The sequence below is a fragment of the Rhinopithecus bieti genome, unplaced genomic scaffold, assembly GCF_001698545.2.
Source record: "Rhinopithecus bieti isolate Rb0 unplaced genomic scaffold, ASM169854v2 scaffold_2205, whole genome shotgun sequence".
Taxonomy (NCBI): domain Eukaryota; kingdom Metazoa; phylum Chordata; class Mammalia; order Primates; family Cercopithecidae; genus Rhinopithecus; species Rhinopithecus bieti.
The window spans coordinates 81,173-101,506 of NW_016803673.1; the positions used below are offsets into that span (position 1 = coordinate 81,173).

Genomic DNA, 20,334 nt, shown 5'->3' on the forward strand with positions numbered 1-20,334 from the left:
GGTGGGAAGGTGGGGAGGTGGGGAAGGGTGGGGACCCCTGTGAGGTGCCACCCCGGACAGGCACTCACTTTGTAGCTGAGGTAGATAAGAAGCATTGTCTCCAGGAAGCTTATTATGGCCACGATGACCTGGGAGACAGGAAAGGGAAGGAGCTCTGGAGCAGGCCAGGGCTGCGGTGCAGGGCCTGATCCCACAGGCCTCGGTGGGCAGGTACCACACAAAGCCAGGCGTGTGTCTAGGGGGCTGCCTTGACCCTCACTCCCATGTCAGGACAGTCTTAGCTGCCAAGGCCTTTGGCTGACCCCCACCAGGGCCAAGGGCAGATGGAGTCTTGAAACCCTGGTCCTCCTGGGCCACCCACTCTAGGCCCAGGGTGGGATGGAAGGTGCAGTGGGTGAGGCAGGAGACTCAGGAAGGCACCAGAGAACGGCTACTCCCACTGCCCCGCTGGGGAGGGAATGGGGATGGAGGCTCAGTGGACCTGGTTTTCTCAGTGGAGCCCCCTGTCAGCACAGGCATCTACTGACCCCTCTGGAACATGATAGGGGTGGGTACGAGAGACCCTCTCTGGTCTCAGATGGAGACATGGGACCTAGTCATGAACTAGGTCACCCACCCAGAAGCCAGCCACGGACCTGGCCTGTGCACTCTCCACCCCAGGAAAACAGCAAGGACACAGATGGGTCAGCGGAGGGAGAGATTCAGACAGTGAAGCAGACAGAGGGGGTCATGAAGCCCTCAGGGATCCCTGGGAAAATTGTGTGGAGAGCAGTAGAGCTTGGGTTGGTCCTCGGCACTCACTGAACCTGGGACCCCTGCTTACTGAGCATGGGTTTGTGTTCAGCGTTCATTGAGCCTGGGTTCCCTACTTACTGAGCCTGGGTTTGTCCTCAGCATTCACTAAAGTCTGGTGTCCCTGCTTACTGAGCCTGGGTCTATCCTCAATGCTTACTGAGCCTGGGTATCCTGTTTACTGATCCTGGGTTTGTCCTCAGCATTTACGGAGCCTGGGTCAGTAATTGCTTGGTTTGTCCTCAATGCTCACTGAGCCAGAGTCACCTGTTTACTGAACCTGGCTTTGTCCTCAGCATTCACTGAGCCTGGGTCCCGTGCTTACTGAGTCTGGGACTGTCCTCGGTGCTCACTGAGCCTGGGTTTGTCCTCAGCATTTACTGAGCCTGGATTTGTCCTCAGCATTTACTGAGCCTGGGTCAGTAAATGCTGGGTTTGTCTTCAGTGCTCACTGACCCTTGGTTTGTCCTCAGCATTCACTGAGCCTGGTTTCCCTGCTTACTGAGCCTGGGTCTGTTCTCAGTGCTCACTGAGCCTGGGTCCCCTACTTACTAAGCCTGGCTCTGTCCTCAGTGCTCACTGAGCCTGGGTCCCTGTTTACCAATCCTGGGTTTGTCCTCAGTGCTCACTGAGCCAGAGTCACCTGTTTATTGAACCTGGGTTTGTCCTCAGCATTTGCTGAGCCTGGGTCTGTCCTCAGTGCTCACTGAGTCTAGGTCCCCTGCCCACTGAGCCTGGGTTTGTCCTGAGCATTTACTGAGCCTGGGTTCCCTACTTACTGAGCCTGGGTTGGTCCTCAGTGCTTACTGAGCACCACTGCAGTGGGGAGAGGGGCAGGGTGGGGCACTCACCTGGATCGCCCACAGTGTCATCTTTCTCTCCACCCATAGAATGGGAGCCCTGGGGAGAGAAAAGAGGCAGCACAGTAGGGCACCACAGCCACTAGTGTCCTCCAGCCACCCTGGGGCTGGGGCTATAACCACTGGCCTCCACTGGCCCCAAGCATGTGCTACTCACTAGGGTTGGACCAAAGGAGACTACCTTGCCTTTGGAGGGGACTGTAAGGAGGAGGGAAGGGCAGGAGAAGGGAAGCGAAGGAGAGAGGAGAGGAGGGAGCAGGACTGCAGCAGACGGGCACCCCAGGAATTGCTTGTGAGGTTGGGGCCCATGACTGAGTTCCCATGGAGCCTTGGCCTGCAGCCCATGACATTGCCAAGGGTAGCAAAGCTTCTCCTCTCTGGAAACGACAGGCAACAGCAGCCTGGGTGGCCTGTTTTTTTCACCTGGGTCCCTGGAGCTGGGTTCCCATGAATGTCCCTAAGAGCAGGGAGGTCGGGCTATCTAACTGACAGCCCTCTGGGTTTCCCTGAGCCTCGGTTCCTCATCCATAAACAGGCGGGGCATGGCTGCAGGGGACCATCTGCCCCTCGCCTGATGTGGACAGGGGCTTGGGCACTGGGGACACACCTAGCAGGGTCTGGGGACAGGTCTCAACCTCTGGACCAGGCACCCCGGCTGCCCCGCAGTCACCTCTCACTGCCTGCCCAGGGCAGCCGCCTTCCTTGGCCATAAGATGGTGAACTGGAAGAGAAGCTGCCAACTCACCAGGAGACAGGCTTCCCTGCATCTCTCGCTGGGCTCAGGAAGAGTGTGTGGAGGCTGTGGAACTGGCTGGGAAATCATAATTCTCAAACTACTCCTCTTGAAGGAGACATTCCCAGCATTGACTATGGCCAGGGCCAAGGGCACATGTGTTCTGGGGAACCTGGGTGGCTGCTGGGCTGAGGCTGGGCATTGTCCCTCAGGGACCAGGCAGTATGAGCCTCTGGCCATCCCACCCAACCCTGGTCCCAAGCCTCTGAGCACCTGGCTATTGGGAGCTGGAGTGTGGACTTACCAGTTGATCTCAGAGGACGAGTCATTGAAGGAGTAGTTCTGCTTTGGGCAGCCCCAGCTGTGGAGAGACACAGCGCTGGCCTGGCCTCGGCCACTCCAGCACCACTGCAAGGACTTGCTGCCCGAGGGTTGCCACAGGCTCGGGTTCATGGGGGCCTCCTACTCACCCACCCAGGGCTAACCCCCACATCCTGGAAGGGTCTGAGCTCTCACATCTGGGAGACAAGGCAGTCTGCCCCCTCCCCACCCACTGCAGAGATCCTGCAGGAGGGCCTCTAACTGAAGAAGGCTGGGGTGGCCTCTGCTCAGCCCAGCAGGCAGACAGCGAGGGTACATCCCACATCTGCGGGATTGGGGGTAGCCCTGACTCAACAGTAACACACTGGTTTTGCCTGTGTTGACAACAGGCTCCCAGGGAGGGGCACTGCATGGCCAGAGAGAGCACTTGGGAACACTCAGGGCCTGCCCAAGGCCAGAGCTGCCTTGAACAAGGCTGGACAGTGCTCAAGAGACAGGGAGAGGAAGCTCCTATCCCTAGGTGCTGATTCCAAGAGGCACGTCCCTAAGCTGCTTCTGAGGACAAGCGACCCCCAAGCCACCTGGAACCAGCTGCTGCGACAGTGACCAGGGCGTGGCCAACACGCTAGTTTTGTCCCAGACCATCACCAATGCCAGGGTCACTGACCAAGGAGACCTCACTGCTCACAAGGCCCCGGGCGATGGCCAGCTCCTTTTGTCTTTTCTTTCAACTGACCCACTTTCCCCGGATTTTTAATGGGGTTGTTGCAAACTCAATGCCCATAGAAGTATCTGGACATCCTTCTATCATCCATCACCCATCCATCCATTCACTCATCCATCCACCATCCATCCCTCCATCCATCCACTCATTCCTCCATCCATCCACTCATCTGTTCATCCATCCACTCATCCATCCATCCATCCATCCACTCTTCCATCTATCCATCTACTCATCTGTCCATCCATCCATCTTCCATCCACTCATCCCTCCATCCATCCGCTCATCTCCCCATCCATCCACTCATCCCTCCACCCATCCACTCATTCCTCCACCCATTCACTCATCCATCCATCATCCACCCATCCACTCATCCATCCATCCATCCATCCATCCCTCCATCCACTGCATCCATCCATCCATCCATCCATCCATCATCCACCCATCCACTCATCCATCCATCCATCCATCCATCCATCCACTGCATCCATCCATCCATCCATCCATCCATCATCCACCCATCCACTCATCCCTCCATCCACTGCATCCATCCATCCATCCATCCATCCATCCATCCATCCATCCAACCAACCATCCATCCATCATCCACCCATCTTCTCACCCCCGTCCACGTCCTGGACGCTGTGCTAGGGGATGGGCAGTGAACACAACAGACTCGTGCCCTGTGGGGAGTGAAACCAGAAGCCCCAGGGGCCCCTGGGACTTGGGGTGGGGGGTGACCCAGGAAAGTAGCTTGAGAGTCAGTTAGGGTCCAGTTCTCCTCAAATTATCCTAGTGGGTTCTGCCCTCTTCCGACATAGACAAAGACAGGAGAGGGTAAGTCTCCGGCCTGGGGATGCCAGGCCCCTCGTGATGGGGTAACAGGTGAAAAGGGAATTGAGCAAAAGTTTACATGCACACCTTTAGGCTCCCAGAAGCCAGGCTCCCGGCAGTCAGGCCTTCCTCTCCAGGGAAGAACCTGCTCTGTGCAGCCAGAGAGGGGACCAACATCCTGGCAGGGTTCACCCCGATAGCTGGATGGTGACAACCACACCACACATGTGGCTGCAGAGCCCCTCAGCGCCTGAGCACTCTTATGCATAAACAGCACCAGACATTTGAGGAGATTATACGGGTATGAAAAAATCAGGGCCCAATGTGAGCTCGGGAGAAACTGGCCCAGCAGATGGGGAAAATGTAAAACAGGAAAGGACTGGAGATGCCATCCTCGGAAGGACGTTCAGAGGAAGGATTTCTGGAAACCAGGAAGCAGGATAGAACAAGAGAATGGGTGAACAAGGGAACGAGGCAGGAGAGGGGAGAGAAGAAACAGGGCACAGAGCACAGCATTCAAATGCCAGGGAGCCAGAGCGAGAGGCCTGGGGTTGGGGGCTGGTCCCCAAAGACATGACTCAGGACAATCCAGCACTGAGGACCGCAGGGCCCTGCTGATGTCCCCTGGGACCCACACAGAGGGAGCAGGAGTCACCAAGGCGCCCTGGGCACAGAGTAGGTCCCAGCAGCTGCCACTTCTCGAAGCAGCGACAGCAGAGAGAGAATAGGACTCAGAGCAAGTTCCCACCCACCCTCATGGTGGCTGCTGCGAGGCTGTTGAGGACCTGACTGCACATGGCTGCCCGAGCACCTCTCCGGGAAGTCCCTGGAGCATTGGCCTCAGGAGGATGGGCCCCGGAAGGGCACTCCTTGGGACCCAGGAGGGGTAGAAGACACTCCCAGAAACAGGTAGGGGCTTTTCCTGGGGGGCTGGGCGCCCCCTTCCCTGACCTGCAGAAGCTCAAGTGAGCACGAAGACATTTGTGGGGGCAGGGAGGGGCTTCCTAGATGCTCCAGCCTTTCCGTGGACCTTCTGGGGTCAGTTAAGGGCACAGCTGGAAGTCTACGATAGGGACCCTTCTCCCTACGCTGAGCTGTCTGCGGGAGCCTGGGCACTGAGTGACGCTGGGGAAGGAAGGACTCCCCAAGGCCCCGGGCACAGGAGCTCCCTCAGGGACGCCATCAGCCTCTGTAATGGCCCAGCAGGAAGGCTCAGCCCTGGGACCCACGACCCCTCGCCCAGCCGCGCAGGTGGCCCACCATCCGATGCCCAGGGCCGGGTCGTCGAGCAGGACGCGCACGATGTAGAGCAGGCAGGTGAGGAGCTTCAGGGAGAAGTTGAACAGCCGGATCCTCAGGCCTGCAGGGAGGGCAGCGGCCTCAGGGCTCTGACCCAGCCCTGGGCTTCGGGGAGCAGGGCCTGCACCCGGGTCTGGCTGGGCTCTCTGGATGGCCCCAGCTGGGCTCCCCTCCCACACCCGGCTGCACCCAGAGCCCTGTGTGCCCTGCGTTGCTTGGTGGCCGGTGCTCCCGGGTCAGCCTCCGAAAGGCTCCGTCCCTGGCCCCACCTTACAAGTGCCTGAACGTGGGGTGCGGGGGATTTCTAGAGGCCACTCTACTTCTTGGGGGTCAGGATGAGGATTGGGGAGCAGGCAGGTGAATGTGGAGCCCCTGGGAAAACCCCCAAGTCCTCACCCTGCATCCCTTGGGGGGCCATGAGGCCAAGCTCTGGCTGGGAACGGGGCAGGGAGCTGTTGGGGAGGGTGGGGCTGTATGGAGGGATGGGAGGCGGGCCGTGTCCACAGGGGAGACCTTGCAGGCACCTGTGGATGGTCCTGCCCCATCCAGCCCGGTGTCCAGCAGGCAGGGCAGTGTCCCCATGGGTCCCGCTGGAGAGGCCCTGGTCTCAGACAGTGTGAAGCTAAGAGGGAGTGACCCTATGCCCCACTCACCATGCACCCCCCACCCCCACCCTGCTTCCAAATCCCCCTGTAGCACTCAGGCGGCTCCCACCCCATGGACTCTTCCCTGAGCTCACAGCCCCAGCCTTTGCCATTGCCAGCCTTGCTCCCAGCGCCCCCAACACCTCCCTGCCTGGGAGTGGCCCTCCAGGCACCCCACTCACTCGATCTTTGGTTTTTGATGAAGAACAGCTTGAGCCGCTCCTTGAAGGTGTTCTCATTGACGTAGAACTCCACCTGGACCCTGGAGGAGCAGAGAGGGGCGTGGGGGCTCAGGACCAGTGGGGTTTCAGGCTGGGGACACGCCAGAAGCCCCAATCCAACTGACTTCTTCCAACTTTCCAACTGCAGGCGTTGAGAAGACAGCAGGGCCACTGCCTCCATCTCAGACCTGGGAGGGCCCTGGCGTCCGTCACACCCAGCAGACAGCTGACCCAGCCTCGGCTCCTCTCAAGATTCCTCCCTGCACCCCTGGGCACTCACTGCTGTGAATCTGGGCCCTCCAGGCCGCCCTGTTGGGGCTCAGGGTGCGGCACCCACTCCACACACCCTCGCCCAAGCCTCCATGGGTGCAGGGCAGCTGCCAGGAGGTAAAGTTGTCCACATGGCCCTGGGTATGGTGCTCAGGACACTGCAAGTGCTGAGAACACACTGTAGGACCTGCGTCAGATAGGCTGTCCACAGCTGATGGTCAGCTGCTCTGTCTGGAGGCCGCTGGTGGCTGTGCTCCACGGCTATGGGCCACTGCAGCCTCAAGGGCTGTCGGGGAAGATGGGCTGGTGGGAGGTGGTCATCCCTGCACCCAGCCTGCAGGCCAGCCGTGGGGCCCTCTCCAGCCAGGGCTGCTCCCCTTCCCTCAGGCTCACCTATGGCCCCAGCCACCAGTTCCCAGACACCCCTCAACCCCATGCTCAGGGGCCTGTCATCCAGCCCGCCGGCCTCCAGGTCCTGAGAAGAGACCACAGTGTGCCAGTCACCGAGGGTGGCAGGTGGGGTGAGGTGGAGTGGGGAGATTGTGTGGTTCACCTACTCTGGCCACCACCTCCATGACCCAGGCTGGTCACCAAGAGTAGGATGGAGCCTGGGGTGGANCAGCTGATGGTCAGCTGCTCTGTCTGGAGGCCGCTGGTGGCTGTGCTCCACGGCTATGGGCCACTGCAGCCTCAAGCGCTGTCGGGGAAGATGGGCTGGTGGGAGGTGGTCATCCCTGCACCCAGCCTGCAGGCCAGCCGTGGGGCCCTCTCCAGCCAGGGCTGCTCCCCTTCCCTCAGGCTCACCTATGGCCCCAGCCACCAGTTCCCAGACACCCCTCAACCCCCATGCTCAGGGGCCTGTCATCCAGCCCGCCGGCCTCCAGGTCCTGAGAAGAGACCACAGTGTGCCAGTCACCGAGGGTGGCAGGTGGGGTGAGGTGGAGTGGGGAGATTGTGTGGTTCACCTACTCTGGCCACCACCTCCATGACCCAGGCTGGTCACCAAGAGTAGGATGGAGCCTGGGGGTGGACGGCTGCTGCCCCCACTGCCCCAGCCTTGGACACAGGGCCTCCTGTGTCCGGCTGTGCCGGGATGCAGGCCAGGCTGGCCCAGGGTTTAATGTTCCCCTGAGATGAAAACTCCAATGCTGCCAGCCTGCAGGACAGACAGGAGTGAGACCCGGAGCCAGAGTTCCTGCAGCAGGCACAGTCATCTCTGGGAAGGCGGAGCACATGTCCCACTAAACAGCCTGTACCCTGGGGTGCTGGGCTGTCCTCCATGGGACCCTTGACTGCTCCCAGCTATGGCCACTGTGACCTCCATGAAGTCTACGCCTATCAGTTGGCTGCCTTAGCCCTCGGGGGCTGCCTCTGGTGCCTGGCCTTGCTCCCTGGGGTCAAAGAGAGGTGCCCTGCTTCCCTCAGGGATGGTGTGGGGGCAGAACACACAGTCCAGGTGAGCTCCTCAGCATGGGCCCCCTGCCCAGTGCAGGGCGAGGGCCACAACACAGTAGGGCAGACAGACAGGGGAGCCCAGAGGAAGACTTGTGCTGCCTGGAAGGATCCTGGAGGAGGCAGCATTCAAGCAGAGGTCCCAGGGCAGCTGTCCAGAGGTGGGGGGAGGTAAGCACCAGCCCAACCCCTGTTCCTGCCTCAACCCCTTCCTTGTGACCGTCCACCAGGGCAGGAGGCTGTGACACCCAGTGGGCGGGCTGTGAGCCTCACTTCCCCTCTGAGCAGGCACTGGCTCCCATCAATTGAATCTGAGAATTTGATGTCACTGCCTGGCCCGGGGCTGGTGACCCCAACATCTCCAAAAGTGATTAAAATATTCGGTGTTTCCCAAAGCTCACAACACTCAGGGTAAGTGACGTGGACCAGGTGTGTGCAGCAGCCTTCGTGGTGGGGCTGCTGTGGGGTGGGCAGGAGGGGCCTTGGTAGAGTCCCAGCACCTGCCTTGATCTGCCCCAGTAGCCACAGTGGCCTCTGCTGGTTACAGAGCTCAAGAAGGGGCCAGAGGCCGGTCGCAGATGCCTGTAATCCCAGGACCTTGGGAGGCAGAGGTGAGAGGATCGCTTGAGGCCAGGAGTTTGAGACCAGCCTAGGCAACATAGCAAGACCCCCTGTCTCTATAAAAAATAGCCAGGCATGGTGATACGTGCCTGTAGTCCCAGCTTCTCGGGAGGATGAGGTAGGAGAATCGTTTGAACTTAGCATTTTGAGGCTGAAGAGAGCCTTCAACAGGCCACTGCACCCTAGCCTAGGTGACAGAGCGAGGCCCTGTCTCAAAAATAATAAATAAAGAAAGAACGAAGGGCCAGGGCCCAGGAAGAGGCGCGTGGCTCTGGGTGCCCTTGTCCCATGCTGAAAAGGAGACTCAGGCCAAGTCCTGGGGCAGGTTGGTCACCCCACCTGGCACACTCGGGGCTTCTGGAGCCAGGCGGTGGGACGAGCCTCCCACAGACCAGTGGGGTCTGAACCCGGTGCTAATCGGGGGTCAGTCTGCCCCCAGAGTGCTCCATCACACCCTGGAACCCCTCAGCACAGAGAGCTCTGCTCGGTCCCCCAGCCCCTCCTCCTGCCCCACGCCTCTCACCCTGGAACCCCTCAGCGCAGACAGCTCTGCTCGGTCCCCCAGCCCCTCCTTCTGCCCCACACCTCTCACCCTGGAACCCCTCAGCACAGACAGCTCTGCTCGGTCCCCCAGCCCCTCCTCCTGCCCCACGCCTCTCACCCTGGAACCCCTCAGCACAGACAGCTCTGCTCAGTCCCCCAGACCCTCCTCCTGCCCCACGCCTCTCATCTGTGTGCCTGGAGCCCTGGCTGGGGAGGGCCCTCGCTGCATGAGGGTCTCTTTGGGGGCCTTGTCCACTGTCTTTTTCTCTGAATGAGAGGCTCAGACAGGACGCTGGAGGTCCAGGCTGTGCTGGGCCTGGTCTGGCCATGTTGGTGGGGAGGCAGAGCTGAGGGAGGAGCTGCCCCTGGGGGCTGAGCCCAGGGTTTCCTAAGGCCCTCCTCCCCTCACTGCCAGGGGTACCCAGGGACCACCGGGTCCTAAAAGCATGTTGCTTAGGAACCCACCCTGCCCGCCTCCCCACCACTGTCCTGCCCTCCAAGGCAAAAGCCTCAATGCGGGGAGTCTGCCCACCTCACTTGCCCCTACTGCCTCCCACCCTCTCCTGTCCGGCAGGGAGCCTCACCATGCCCTTCATGGTGACCAGGCCCCAGAATCTCCCCTCCTCCCTGGGCCTCTCAGCACAGCCTCCCAGAGCTCTGGTTTTCCCCTCTCCGCTCCGTTCTCCTTGGGGGACCCCAGGGCTGGCCACAGGTGCCTCTCCCCCACCCAGCCCAGGAATTAAGTACCACGCAGGGGTGACTTCCCAACTGGCTCTGCTGGCAGCCGTCCAGTCTCACTCTGCCCTCTGGCATCCACCCTCCGCCCCACCCAGGCAGAATTCTCCATTCCTGATGGCACCAGGCCAACTACCCCACACCGACCTCAGGCTCCTGTACCCTCCTCTCCCCTAGACCAGAGCCATTAGCAGGTCCTGCAGCTCTGCCCTCAGAATGTTTCTCCCCTCTGACCTCCCTCCGGGCCTGGGGCTCCTGCCTGACCACTCCTGCTAGGCGGGGGTGCCCAGCTCCACCCTGACCATCGTCCCACACTCCGCTTCAAGGCAACACCCAGTCAGCTCCATCTCTCCAGCCAGCTCTGGCCATACCCCCAGCCCTCCAGTGGTCATGGGCCTCCCAGGAGCTCCTGCTCCTCCCTTTACCTCCCCATGGACCTGGGGCAGCTGGGACTCGGCCTTGGGCCTCTGCAACTGCCTGCCAAGACCACGAAGCCAGTGCGTCCCACTGGGCTCCCGTTGGCCTCCACAGCCAGGAAACAGAGAAATGCAACCCTGCCCATCGCCAGGACCTCACTGGCTTCTGGACAGCCAAGTTCCTCCCCAGACACAGTGGGGTTGAGGACTGCTGACCTGGGACTAGTCGTGCCCCCAACAGCTTCTCTTTGAGGTCCTTTGGTCTCCTCCTGGCACCCCAGAAACAGAGCACTGAGCTCTTTAGGGAGACAGCCCAGCCAGACCCTGGTCCCCTCACCCAGGGGCCGTGGGCCCCAATCTGGGCAGCCCCCCACGGAGCTCAGCGGGGAGTGCCCACCCGCACGGAAGGCACCCTCCACGTGGAGCCAGAGAAACGCTGGGGCCTGGCAGGCCTGTTCCCTGAGACACCGGAGCCTGCAATGCCAGAGAAATTAATGAAGCCTCCTCTGCTTTTAATTTTTAACGAACTGTGGCCGCCCACTTCTCCTAGCACCACCACAAAAAGGAGATAAAAACCATCCATTTTCCCCTGAAGTGTATTTCAGGTGACTGGTGTGATCTGTCTTAACGAATCACCCAGCGGCACCTGGGGAGGGAGCCTGTGGCTGCAGAGGCCTGGCTGGGGTCAGCTCCAGGCCGACCCGGCTGGTGTAGACCCGCCTGGAGGTTCCAGCCAGAGTGGCCCAAGCTTCCTTGCTGCGCCAGAGGTTCATGGACATTGGTAGCCTGGAGGGTTCTGCTAGCTCCTCAGAGTCACAGCATGCTCCTAGCCTGGCAGCCAGAGGCCCAGGGCTAAGACCCAGTGAGCCCTCTGAGGCTACACGGGCCCTGCTGCTCCTCTGCTCGGCTGCTCCTCTGCCCCTCTGCCCGGCCGTTCCCCTCCACCTGCCAGAGCCTGGGCCTCCTCCCTGGGGAAGGCGAACCAGGACAGGGACCAACTCTGGGGCGTCCCGAGGACAGCGGACAGGTGGAGGAGCTCTGCCTGTGGTGAGAGAGAAACAATGGCCTCTGTGTCCCAGGGTTCTCCTGGGACGACGCCCTTGCTCGGAGGCTTTAGGCACTGGGGTGCCCCGGTGCTCATCTGGGGGCCAGCGCCCATCTGCTCAAACCATCAGGACCCACGTTGGCCGGAAGAGACAGTGCAGGCCTTCGACTCACTGTGGTTCCCAGGCTATGAAGCCACAAGTGTGGACCATGGGCAGAGGCCGGACCCCGGGTGGGGCTGCACTCTCCGCTTCCTGTCAGGGCCCGGCCTGTGGGAAAGCAGGGACCGGCTCATGGCGAGTTGCTCCTGGGAGCCGGGCGTGGGCTCGGTGGAGTGCCCCGAGAGGTGGGAGACAACCGAGAACTCCCATGGGGAGCCGCCCCCAGGGCTGGGAAGAACCTGCCTGCGAACGTGGGCTCCCAGACCAATGGGCAAGGACAGGGTAGAATAATCTACTTCCTGTGTCCATTCTCATCCACTCATCAGTTCACTCATTTGTTCACCAGGCAGATAGCATGCGAGCGCTCACAGCAGCATCTGTGTGGGAACATTGCCGTTCCCAAGCAGAGTCCACACCTGGCACTCCTGGACCCCCAGCCGCAGGTTCCGACCTCCACCCTGGGAGGCGGGCTCAGGGGCGCAGCCACACACGCACCACAGGGGGCTGGGCCCGTCTGACCTCTGCCAGTCTGCATTTTGGCTGGCGGGGAGGACGGGGCACACCAGGGACCACCACTGCCCACGGCCTACAGCCCAGCAACAAGGCACATGGCCGGTGGGACTCACGGGCACACGCAGGCAGGCCTGGCCAGGGGGTGCCGGATGCAGCAGGGAGCCTCAGACAGTCCCTCGTGCACTCCCTGGGGTGAGGCCACAGTCCCTGAGGAATCCACAGGCCAAATCCTGGCCCTGGCCCTAGGAGAGCCGTCAGCGGCACTGGCCTGTGGCGAATAGTCTGTCCCTGGCACCGTGAGGACAGGGCAGCTCCCGGTCAGCTGAGGCCCACTGCAGCCCCCCGAGGCTCCCCGAGGCCCACACTTGCCCCAATCACGCAGCAGGTCAGAGGCAGTGCCGGGCCTGGGTCCTTGGGGCTCCCCGTAAGGGCAGCAGGGGAATCTGTCCCCAGGTGGTGGCTCTGCCCCAGTGAGGCATGGCTGGTGTTGAGCCAGGCCTGGGCCCCGTGTGCACCCATACCCACTGCCTGCCTGTGCCCGGGGGCTCACAGCACTGCTCTGCCTGAGGAGGCCCTTGTGCGCAAAAGGGCTCTTACAGTGCCCACTCCCACAGCAAGACAGGACCCTCTGAGGCAAGTGCCGGCTGCCCTGTGACAAATGCGGTCGGCAGAGGCCGGGAGGCAACGCTTCTCCCTGCTGGGGGACTGGCCTTCCAGGGATTCTTGGCAGGTGGCCCTGCACAGATGGCCATGCTGGGAAGCTCCACACTACCTCCAGGCTGCCAGGCACACGCCTCAGGGCCCACCATAGCCCTGCACTCACATGGGGCCGAGGTCCGAGCTGCCTCTCTCTGTCAGTGGCTGGGTGCCGGCTGGCTCTTAGGCAGGTGCCTGGGAGCTCCACGCAGGCCTCTGCCCCCGGCACCAGGCAGGCAGGAAGAAAGGGCAGGCTTTAGGCCCGCTGCCAACCCTGAGGCCAGCTATTCTGAGCCTGGACAGAGCATCTGACATGCCCAAGGGCCCAGAAAGGGCAGACACACGGCTCCATCCCCCTGGGATCCCTGTTTTGACACCCTTGGGCGTCTGGGGCCCCCCATGGCTTGGCCAGGGGCCCAGGTGAGGCTGACTCAGGGTTGAAGGGTGAGTCCAGCTGGGTCTCCAACGGTCCAGGAACATCTGCTGTGTCCAGACAGTGCCACGGGGGCACACACTATAGCCTCGGCCCCTTGGGTGGCCGCAGACGCATGTTCCCCCCACAGGTCTGAGACCTGACTCCTCGGAGCCTGGGGCAGCGCCAGGAGAGCCCTGGGTGGTGGACACGCCTTCTATCTCACACCCATCACCCTCTGCACCATGGGCCCTGGGCTGGGAAGATGGAGGCCCAGGGAGTGGCCACTGGCCTCCCAGCCTCCAGGACTCTTTTGGAATAATAATAGGCCCCCCCACAGGTGACGGGCGGCCCCTGGATGCTCAGCAGCCGTGAGTGCTGAGTGCTCGGTGGTTTCTGCTGCTGGTGCTGTGCACGGAACAGTAAGCCTGGGGCCCCTCCTGGAGACCGTGCTGAAGGTGGATGGCGGCCGGGGGCTTCCCAGGAGTGCACAGGGCCTGGCTGCTCTGAGGGGCTCTGGCTGCCCTGGCCTCAAAGCCTCTTCCATTTGACCTACATCTTAGCCGAAGTCAGGAAACACCAACGGCAGAGCCCCAGCGGCTCGGTGGGGAGTGGCGCAGCCTCTGAGAGTGCATCCCAGCTCCTAGGGGCTGGACTGGCACAGGCAGCCAAGGTGGGCTGAGCCGGAGCCCAGGGCCCCAGCAGCTGCCTGCCTGCCTGTCCCTGAAACACCATGACAGAGGCCCCTGCTCTGCCATCTGCCTCTCCTGAGGCCGTGGCCACCACTGCAGGGGCTACGGAGCACCCGCCTCTGGGGAGCTCGTTTCCCAAGTTCAGGCTCCTCTCCAAGGGGGGACACTCACTGTCCTATCTCCAGTCCCAGCACCCGGGACCCAGAGGCACCAGTGGGTGCTGGGAGGTGCTGGTGGCCCTGGCCCAGCTGCAGGGGATGCTGCGTTGAGGGGTCCCAGAGACAAGGGCTCTCATGCCTCTAAAAGCCCTTGTCTGCCACCAAGACAGTCCCTCCTGTGAAAACACTTACTGAGACAGGGAGGAGTCCAGGCTGAAATCTTCTACAGGAAGCCTGGAGACACAACCAGAGGAGCATCAACCAGAAGGCAGCAGACAGACGGACAGATGGAGAAGGCAGCAGACAGACAGACACATGAAGACAGCAGACAGACAGACGGACGGATGAAGGCAGCAAACAGATGGAGAGCCTGGGCTCTGGGACCAGGTAGGGCACAGACACGCAGGGAGGCTCTGGGGGGCCTGGACCTTCAGCGCCCTCGGGCACGCGAGAGGTGCCTGTAGGAGGCAGCCCACGCGCAGAGCCATGTGGGGGCACTGAGCCGAGCCTGGCCCCCTCAGGGCCCGAGAAAGCAGCACAGCCCGCTGGGAGATCCCCGCGCATGCACCCTCCTGTGCCTGGGCCAGATAGGGGGGGACAACCGCACTCAAGGATAGGGCCACCCTTCAGCCACGCAAGCAGGTGACGATGCTTTGGGCACTCGCCCTGGCCCTGCTCAGCACGAAGCCTGCCCAGGCCCCACGTGGGGTCCCCAGCATCCAGGAGTGAGCGCGGTGAGCTCCACTTCATGCCGAGGTCTGCGAGGCTGTCCCTTGTCTCCACTCCCCTGCCCTACGCACAGTCCAGTGGGTGAGGCACCCACCAGCCCTGCCCCAAGGCTTCCTGAGATAGGACAAGCCAGGGCTCACAGATCATGCATCTCAGGGGACTGGACACACCCCACTCCACTAGGCCAGCAACCACACGCCTGCTACCCCTTCAGCCTGGCCCCAGTTGTCCCAGACTGGCCAGCAGGCAGATGACACCAAGGTGGTTGCAACCTGCACTGGACGTGGAGTTCGGAGCGAGAGGCTGGTGGGAGCTGAGGGCTCCGGAGGACTGGCCTGGTCGGGGGCTGGGCAGGGTGGGAGTGCTGAGGGTCTTTGCCTTCACTGACTATGTGCCTGTCCTGGACCAGCTCCTCCTCAAAGGACTTCAGAGGGACCTCTCTCTTTTAATCCTCAGAACAATCATTTTTCAGAAAAGAAAACAAAAGTTCAGAGAGGACCACTGTCTTCTGAGGCCACATAGGCAGAAAGGAAGGAGCCGGCCTGGGGTCACAGGCACACGCTCACCCGCCTATGCCAGGCCCTCTGGGTGGGCAGGCACCCTCCTGGTGCCCCTAGCGCTAGCAGCTCCTGGTCTCTGGGGAGGTGGAGGCTGGACACATCCCTGGGAGGGTTGAGGTCCCGGCGGGGCATGGTGGCCGTGTCAGCAGCATGCTCCACACGGAGCAGGTGGAACCCCAGGCTTAAAGGGTCTGATATTTAGGTTTGCTCAGAGCTTCTGGCAGATTCTGTGTGTTTGTCCAGCTCAGGTTTCCTCTCACTGGACCCCGGTGCTGCCCAAAGCTCTGAGCCAGGGCAACAGCTGTGTCAGAGGCTGGCAGGAGCCTGGCAGTGCCTTGGCTCATGGCAGTGGGTTTACCTGGCCTGTGGAGTCCGGCGTGGCCAGGCCCTGGCTGGGCTTCTCCCTGCTGGGGCCCACTGTCTCCTCTCTCCCAAGTGCTCCCTGGCCGCATCCCTCTGCATCTCCCAATATAGCCCTAGCTAAGTGTCTACTGAGCTGTGCGTGGGGCCTCCCATCTACTCTGCCCAAGGCCCTGTTGTCTGAGTGTTGAGGAAACCACCGCCCGTCAAACGTCCCACAGCCTGAGGCCCAGGACAGCCTTCCCGCTGATTTTGGGAGGGGCCACCAAGCACCTGTGTAGAGGATCCACCCAGGGGCTCCCAAGGGGAGGACAGCAGCCTATGGGCAAACGGACCTGGGGCTTTGCTGGCCTGTGCAGAACCCGGCTGAAGACTGGAGCCCTGTGCAGACAAGGTCTGTGGGCGGCACAAACCCTGCCAGGTGAACCGCAGGGTGAGGGGTGGGAGGGGAGGGGAGCTGAGGAAGCTGGGCCTCTATTTGCAGCATCCAAACCCACGGTGCTCCAGCGGGACCCTGACGCTCGCCTGTCCCAGCGGTTGGTGGCCTGGGTGTCACTTATGCCTCTGCCAGCCCTAATGCTGCTGGGACCAGGTGGTGAGGGCCTCATCCCTGAGCCCACCCTCTTCCCATGGCCAGGCTCGCTGTCAACATACGAACAGAACCTGCACCCGAAGCTGTCACCTCCCTCCCGGGAGAGGGTCTCAGCCCTGCTTAGGGTAGGAGTGGTCAGTGTAAGGGTCTGGGCTTAGCCCTGCCTTCCCTGCTGTGTCCTGCAGAGCCTGGGGCTGGGGTTGGGAAGGAGCCCAGGTAAGGAGGGGCCGTCCCCACTTGACTTGTGCCCTTAAGGAGCAGTCTCAGCTGCCAGCCTCGAGAGAGAGGGACCCTCTGGGCTCTCTAGGAGGCCCTCTGGGCTGACTGGGGGAAGAGTGGGGTGTCCCTCTGCACCCCACAACCCCAAGTCCCATAAGATGCTTCAGGGAAGAGGGGGTTCCCTGCTCGGGGGAGTTTGGGAGCCTCTGTGTTCTAAACCTGGGGAATGCCCAGAGCACAGCCATCCTGAGAGCTGCGAGGTCCTAGCAGGGTCCCACATGCAACAAGGGTACCCCCTTATCTCGGGCGGTGTTTTGTCCCCCAAGCTACCATGCTGAAGTCCTGACCCCCAGTATCTCAGCTTACGGTTGTGTTTGGAGACAAGATCTTTAAAGAGGTCATTAAGGTGAGGCCGTGAGGGTGGGGCCTAATCCCACAAAACTGGTGTCCTTATAAGAAGAGGAGATGAGGACACAGACACACACAGAGGGACGGCCAGGAGAGGACACAGGGAGAAGACGGTGTCTACAAGCCAAGGAGAGGGGCCTCAGGAAGAACCAGGCCTGCCCACACCTTAAGCTCAGACTTCCAGCCTCCAGGACTGTGAGAAAATAAACGCGGTACGGACCCAGCAAACTCACCCCTGAAAGACAGGGCCGGGTGTCCCCTGAGGGCCTGGGAACACAGCCCCACGCCTGCGGCTGGCCACTCCCTGTGTATGCTCCCGGGTCAAGGATAAACCAGCCGCCCAAACAGGTGCGTTGTAGGGTGGGGGAGAAACAGCACAGAGCCCCGTGTGGAAAGAAGGTGCACAGCCCGGACGGGGGCAAAGCCAGAGGAGGGCGGGGGCTCCTCAGGGGTGACGGGGCCATACTCAGGAGGGGCCCTCCTGAGAGGCCATCTGGGGCGAGCTCCAAGGGGGCCTTGAGGCCCAGGGGAAGGGGTGTGCTGAGCTGGTGTGAACACCATGAAGAGGGCAGGGCACTGGGCGTGCCTGGGGTGGGGGACACAGAGGAGTAGCCAGGTTCTTGGAGAGGAGCGGGGGCAACCATGAAGGTCTGGATCTGCAGGGGAGGGGGTCCCAGCAAGGCTGTCTGGGGTCGGGGGGCTCGGGACCATCTCCTGAGCCAAAGAACACCACGACAAGGGGCTTGGGGTGGGCCCGGGGCTCTGCGTGCCACAGCTGGACTCTGACAGGCCTGCGGCTGCCACAGACACTGGGGTGCTGGGCACAGTGGCAGGAGAACTGGACCACACTAGACCTCAGGCTGTGTGGGGGCCTCAGGATTTTGGGCCAGCAGAGGAGTAGGATGGGGTGGGGGGAGTGGCCCCGGAGAGGATGTGGGGAGGGGACTGCATTGGTGCCTTAAGTCAGGCATGAGGCTGGGAGGCCCTAGCTGGGAGGGGCAAGGCCGCCTAGGTCCAGGGGTGGTGGGGACACTGGGGGCCCAGGACCTCCTGACCCAGTGGGGTCTCATTGAGTGGCCCTGTCCCCCTACTGGGCACTTTTACTCAAAAACTCTGCAGTGATGGTCTCCTGACCCCACCACTGAGGCCATGCCGTCTTATCAGCTCCCAATCCCTCCCCAGCCTTATGCAGGGGAGTCAGAAGGAAGGAGGAGACCCTGGAGCTCAGGGCCAGGGGAGCTCGACTGTGCGGGAGGAGGGACAGACGCCGGCCTGCAGCACCCATGAGTGGGCACAGGGTGTTAGGGGAGCTCTGGGCAAGGGCACCAGGAACAAAGGCCCTCCCCCACCAACGCCTCCTGTGACTCAGTCCCTGGGGGGCAGTGGAGACCTCTCTTCTGCTTCACTATCTTCTCAGCAATGGGACAGGCAGAGGCTGAGAGTGCTGAGGGAGCCTGGACCCTGGCTGGCCCATGAAGGCAGCTCAGGCCTGCAGGATGAGGCAGCTGCGGGCACTGTGACCCCCATCTCCCTGGGGCAGACCGCACCTGCCTCTCGGCTCCGGCCTCGCCTGCGTTTCCCGTGAGATCCACACTCCGGAAGAACAAACCCACCAAGTCTTCCTCTGCTCGGAAGCCTGCCCTACTCATCTCAGCACAAGCCCTGCGGTGTGAACACTCCAGGCCCAGGGGCTGCTGAGTTCAGCTGGGCAGCAGCTCCATTACCTCTGCTCTGCAAAAGGAGGCTATAAGGACTCTGCACCTCAGGGTCTGCCGGGGGGTAAGCAAGGCCACCCACGTGGAACCATCAGCACAGTGCATAGCCCAAAGGGCTGGGATGAACATGCTGGAGGGCTTCCTGGAGGAGGTGGGCCTGGCCTGCAGCTCCCATGCTGCACTGCACTGCGGGCTCAGACGCAGCCTGGGCAGAACCTGCTATCTCTGTGGGCCCTGCAGGAACAGGGATGGGGCAAGGAGCCTGCCCCTCCAGGGCTGGCTGTAGCAAGGTTTCCAGGATCACTGCCCTCCCTGTTCCCCCAATCCCAGCATCCAGGAAGAGGAGGGGGAGGAGACTGTGGTCCCCAGGGCCTTGATCAGTGCTCGCCTCTTGGGCGGAGGCTGCCCATTAGCTGCAAGAGGCTATAGCCAGGCTCTTGACCTTAGCCTCAACAGCCTCTTCCGCAGATGGGACTCAGCTGGGCAGTGCCCCCCAGGGCTGCTGTGAAGAGCTAGAAATGGGGGTGCGGGGAGGGGCCCAACAGCCCATGGCCAGGTGGGAGGGGCAAGGCAGAGGCTCCTGGGCACCCTTGGCCCTGCCATCTGCCAGGCCTGGCTCTGCCAGCCCTGCCCCCCCAGCCCTGATGGAGCTTCAGCCCTCGCTGCTCCCGCTACCTGGAAGGCCCCTGCCCATCTCCCCATGCTTGTCCCAGAAGGACCAGCACCCCAGGAGGCCTTGGCTCTTCTGTCCCAGCCTGGCCTGCAACTCTCTCTCCAAGGAACAGGTTCCGTGCCCACGACATGTGCCCACACCAGGCCAGGTCTGAATCATCCTCATTTCCCCCGCAGCATCTAGAATGGCTCCTGGCACAGGAAAGGTGCTGGCTAGGAATTTGCTGCTGCAGATGAAGCCTCGGTGTCCTCATCCGTGAAATGGGGGTGCTGCGTCCCACCCTGAGCTTGCAGAAGGGGTAGGCGCTGCTCCACCTGCCCAACAGACAGCCTCCTGCACCCCACTTGCCACAAGCACCAGACACCAGACCAGGCATATCCCACAGCGGGGCTCCTCGGGCAGCCTGAGCCCTGTGTCCCAGCCCCGATCTGCTGTGCAGGCTTCAGCCGCACTCACCTCTGGGGTGGGGACACAGATGCCGGCCCTGTCTCCCCCAAAGTGGCGCTGGCACCAACAAGATCGCGGCTCCTGTGGGACGGGGCTCGGGCAGGGGCCCCCAGTGCCTGGCACAGAGCCGGGTCCACTTCCTCCCTCCCCTGCAGTCTCACCTGCAGCCCCGCCGTGCTCAGCCGCTAAGTGGAGGGAGTGGGGGTCCCGCAGGCTCCCAAAGGCTGGAGACACAGCAGGAAGCAGGGCGCTGTGGTGGGCTTACGAGGGGAGACCCTGGCGTCCCCCCTTCCCCGGGCTGCAGGCAACGCAGGTGCAGCCCAGCCAGCGCAGCTCAAGCAGGATGCAAGCACGATTTGCCAAGCGGGGTCCCAGGCCCGCGCGCCCCTACCTCTGGCCCACGTCGCTGCCCACGGAGCCCCCACCGCGGGCCGGCAGCAGCGGACTGAGCCCGTGCGGCTCCTCCGGGGCCGCGGCGCCGGCTGGGGCGCCC

The 20,334-nt window shown here is 62.2% G+C and overlaps 1 protein-coding gene across 8 annotated transcripts in view; it reads right to left on the bottom strand.

Annotated features, from left to right (window-relative positions):
- KCNT1 (potassium sodium-activated channel subfamily T member 1) overlaps positions 1-20,334 on the bottom strand; it is an 89,976-nt gene that overhangs the window by 37,086 nt on the left and 32,556 nt on the right. For 6 of the 8 annotated variants that reach the window (XM_017848649.1, XM_017848658.1, XM_017848651.1 and 3 more), the window contains exons 3-7: positions 6,387-6,466; positions 5,522-5,621; positions 2,690-2,746; positions 1,644-1,692; positions 69-128 (exon numbers count right to left, since the gene is read on the bottom strand). In XM_017848649.1, coding sequence (XP_017704138.1) covers positions 69-128; positions 1,644-1,692; positions 2,690-2,746; positions 5,522-5,621; positions 6,387-6,466 — 346 coding nt within the window. Of the gene's footprint in view, positions 1-68; positions 129-1,643; positions 1,693-2,689; positions 2,747-5,521; positions 5,622-6,386; positions 6,467-13,003; positions 13,102-20,002; positions 20,163-20,334 lie in introns of those variants that run through there. The other 2 variants (XM_017848681.1, XM_017848672.1) reach the window with 2 other exon arrangements.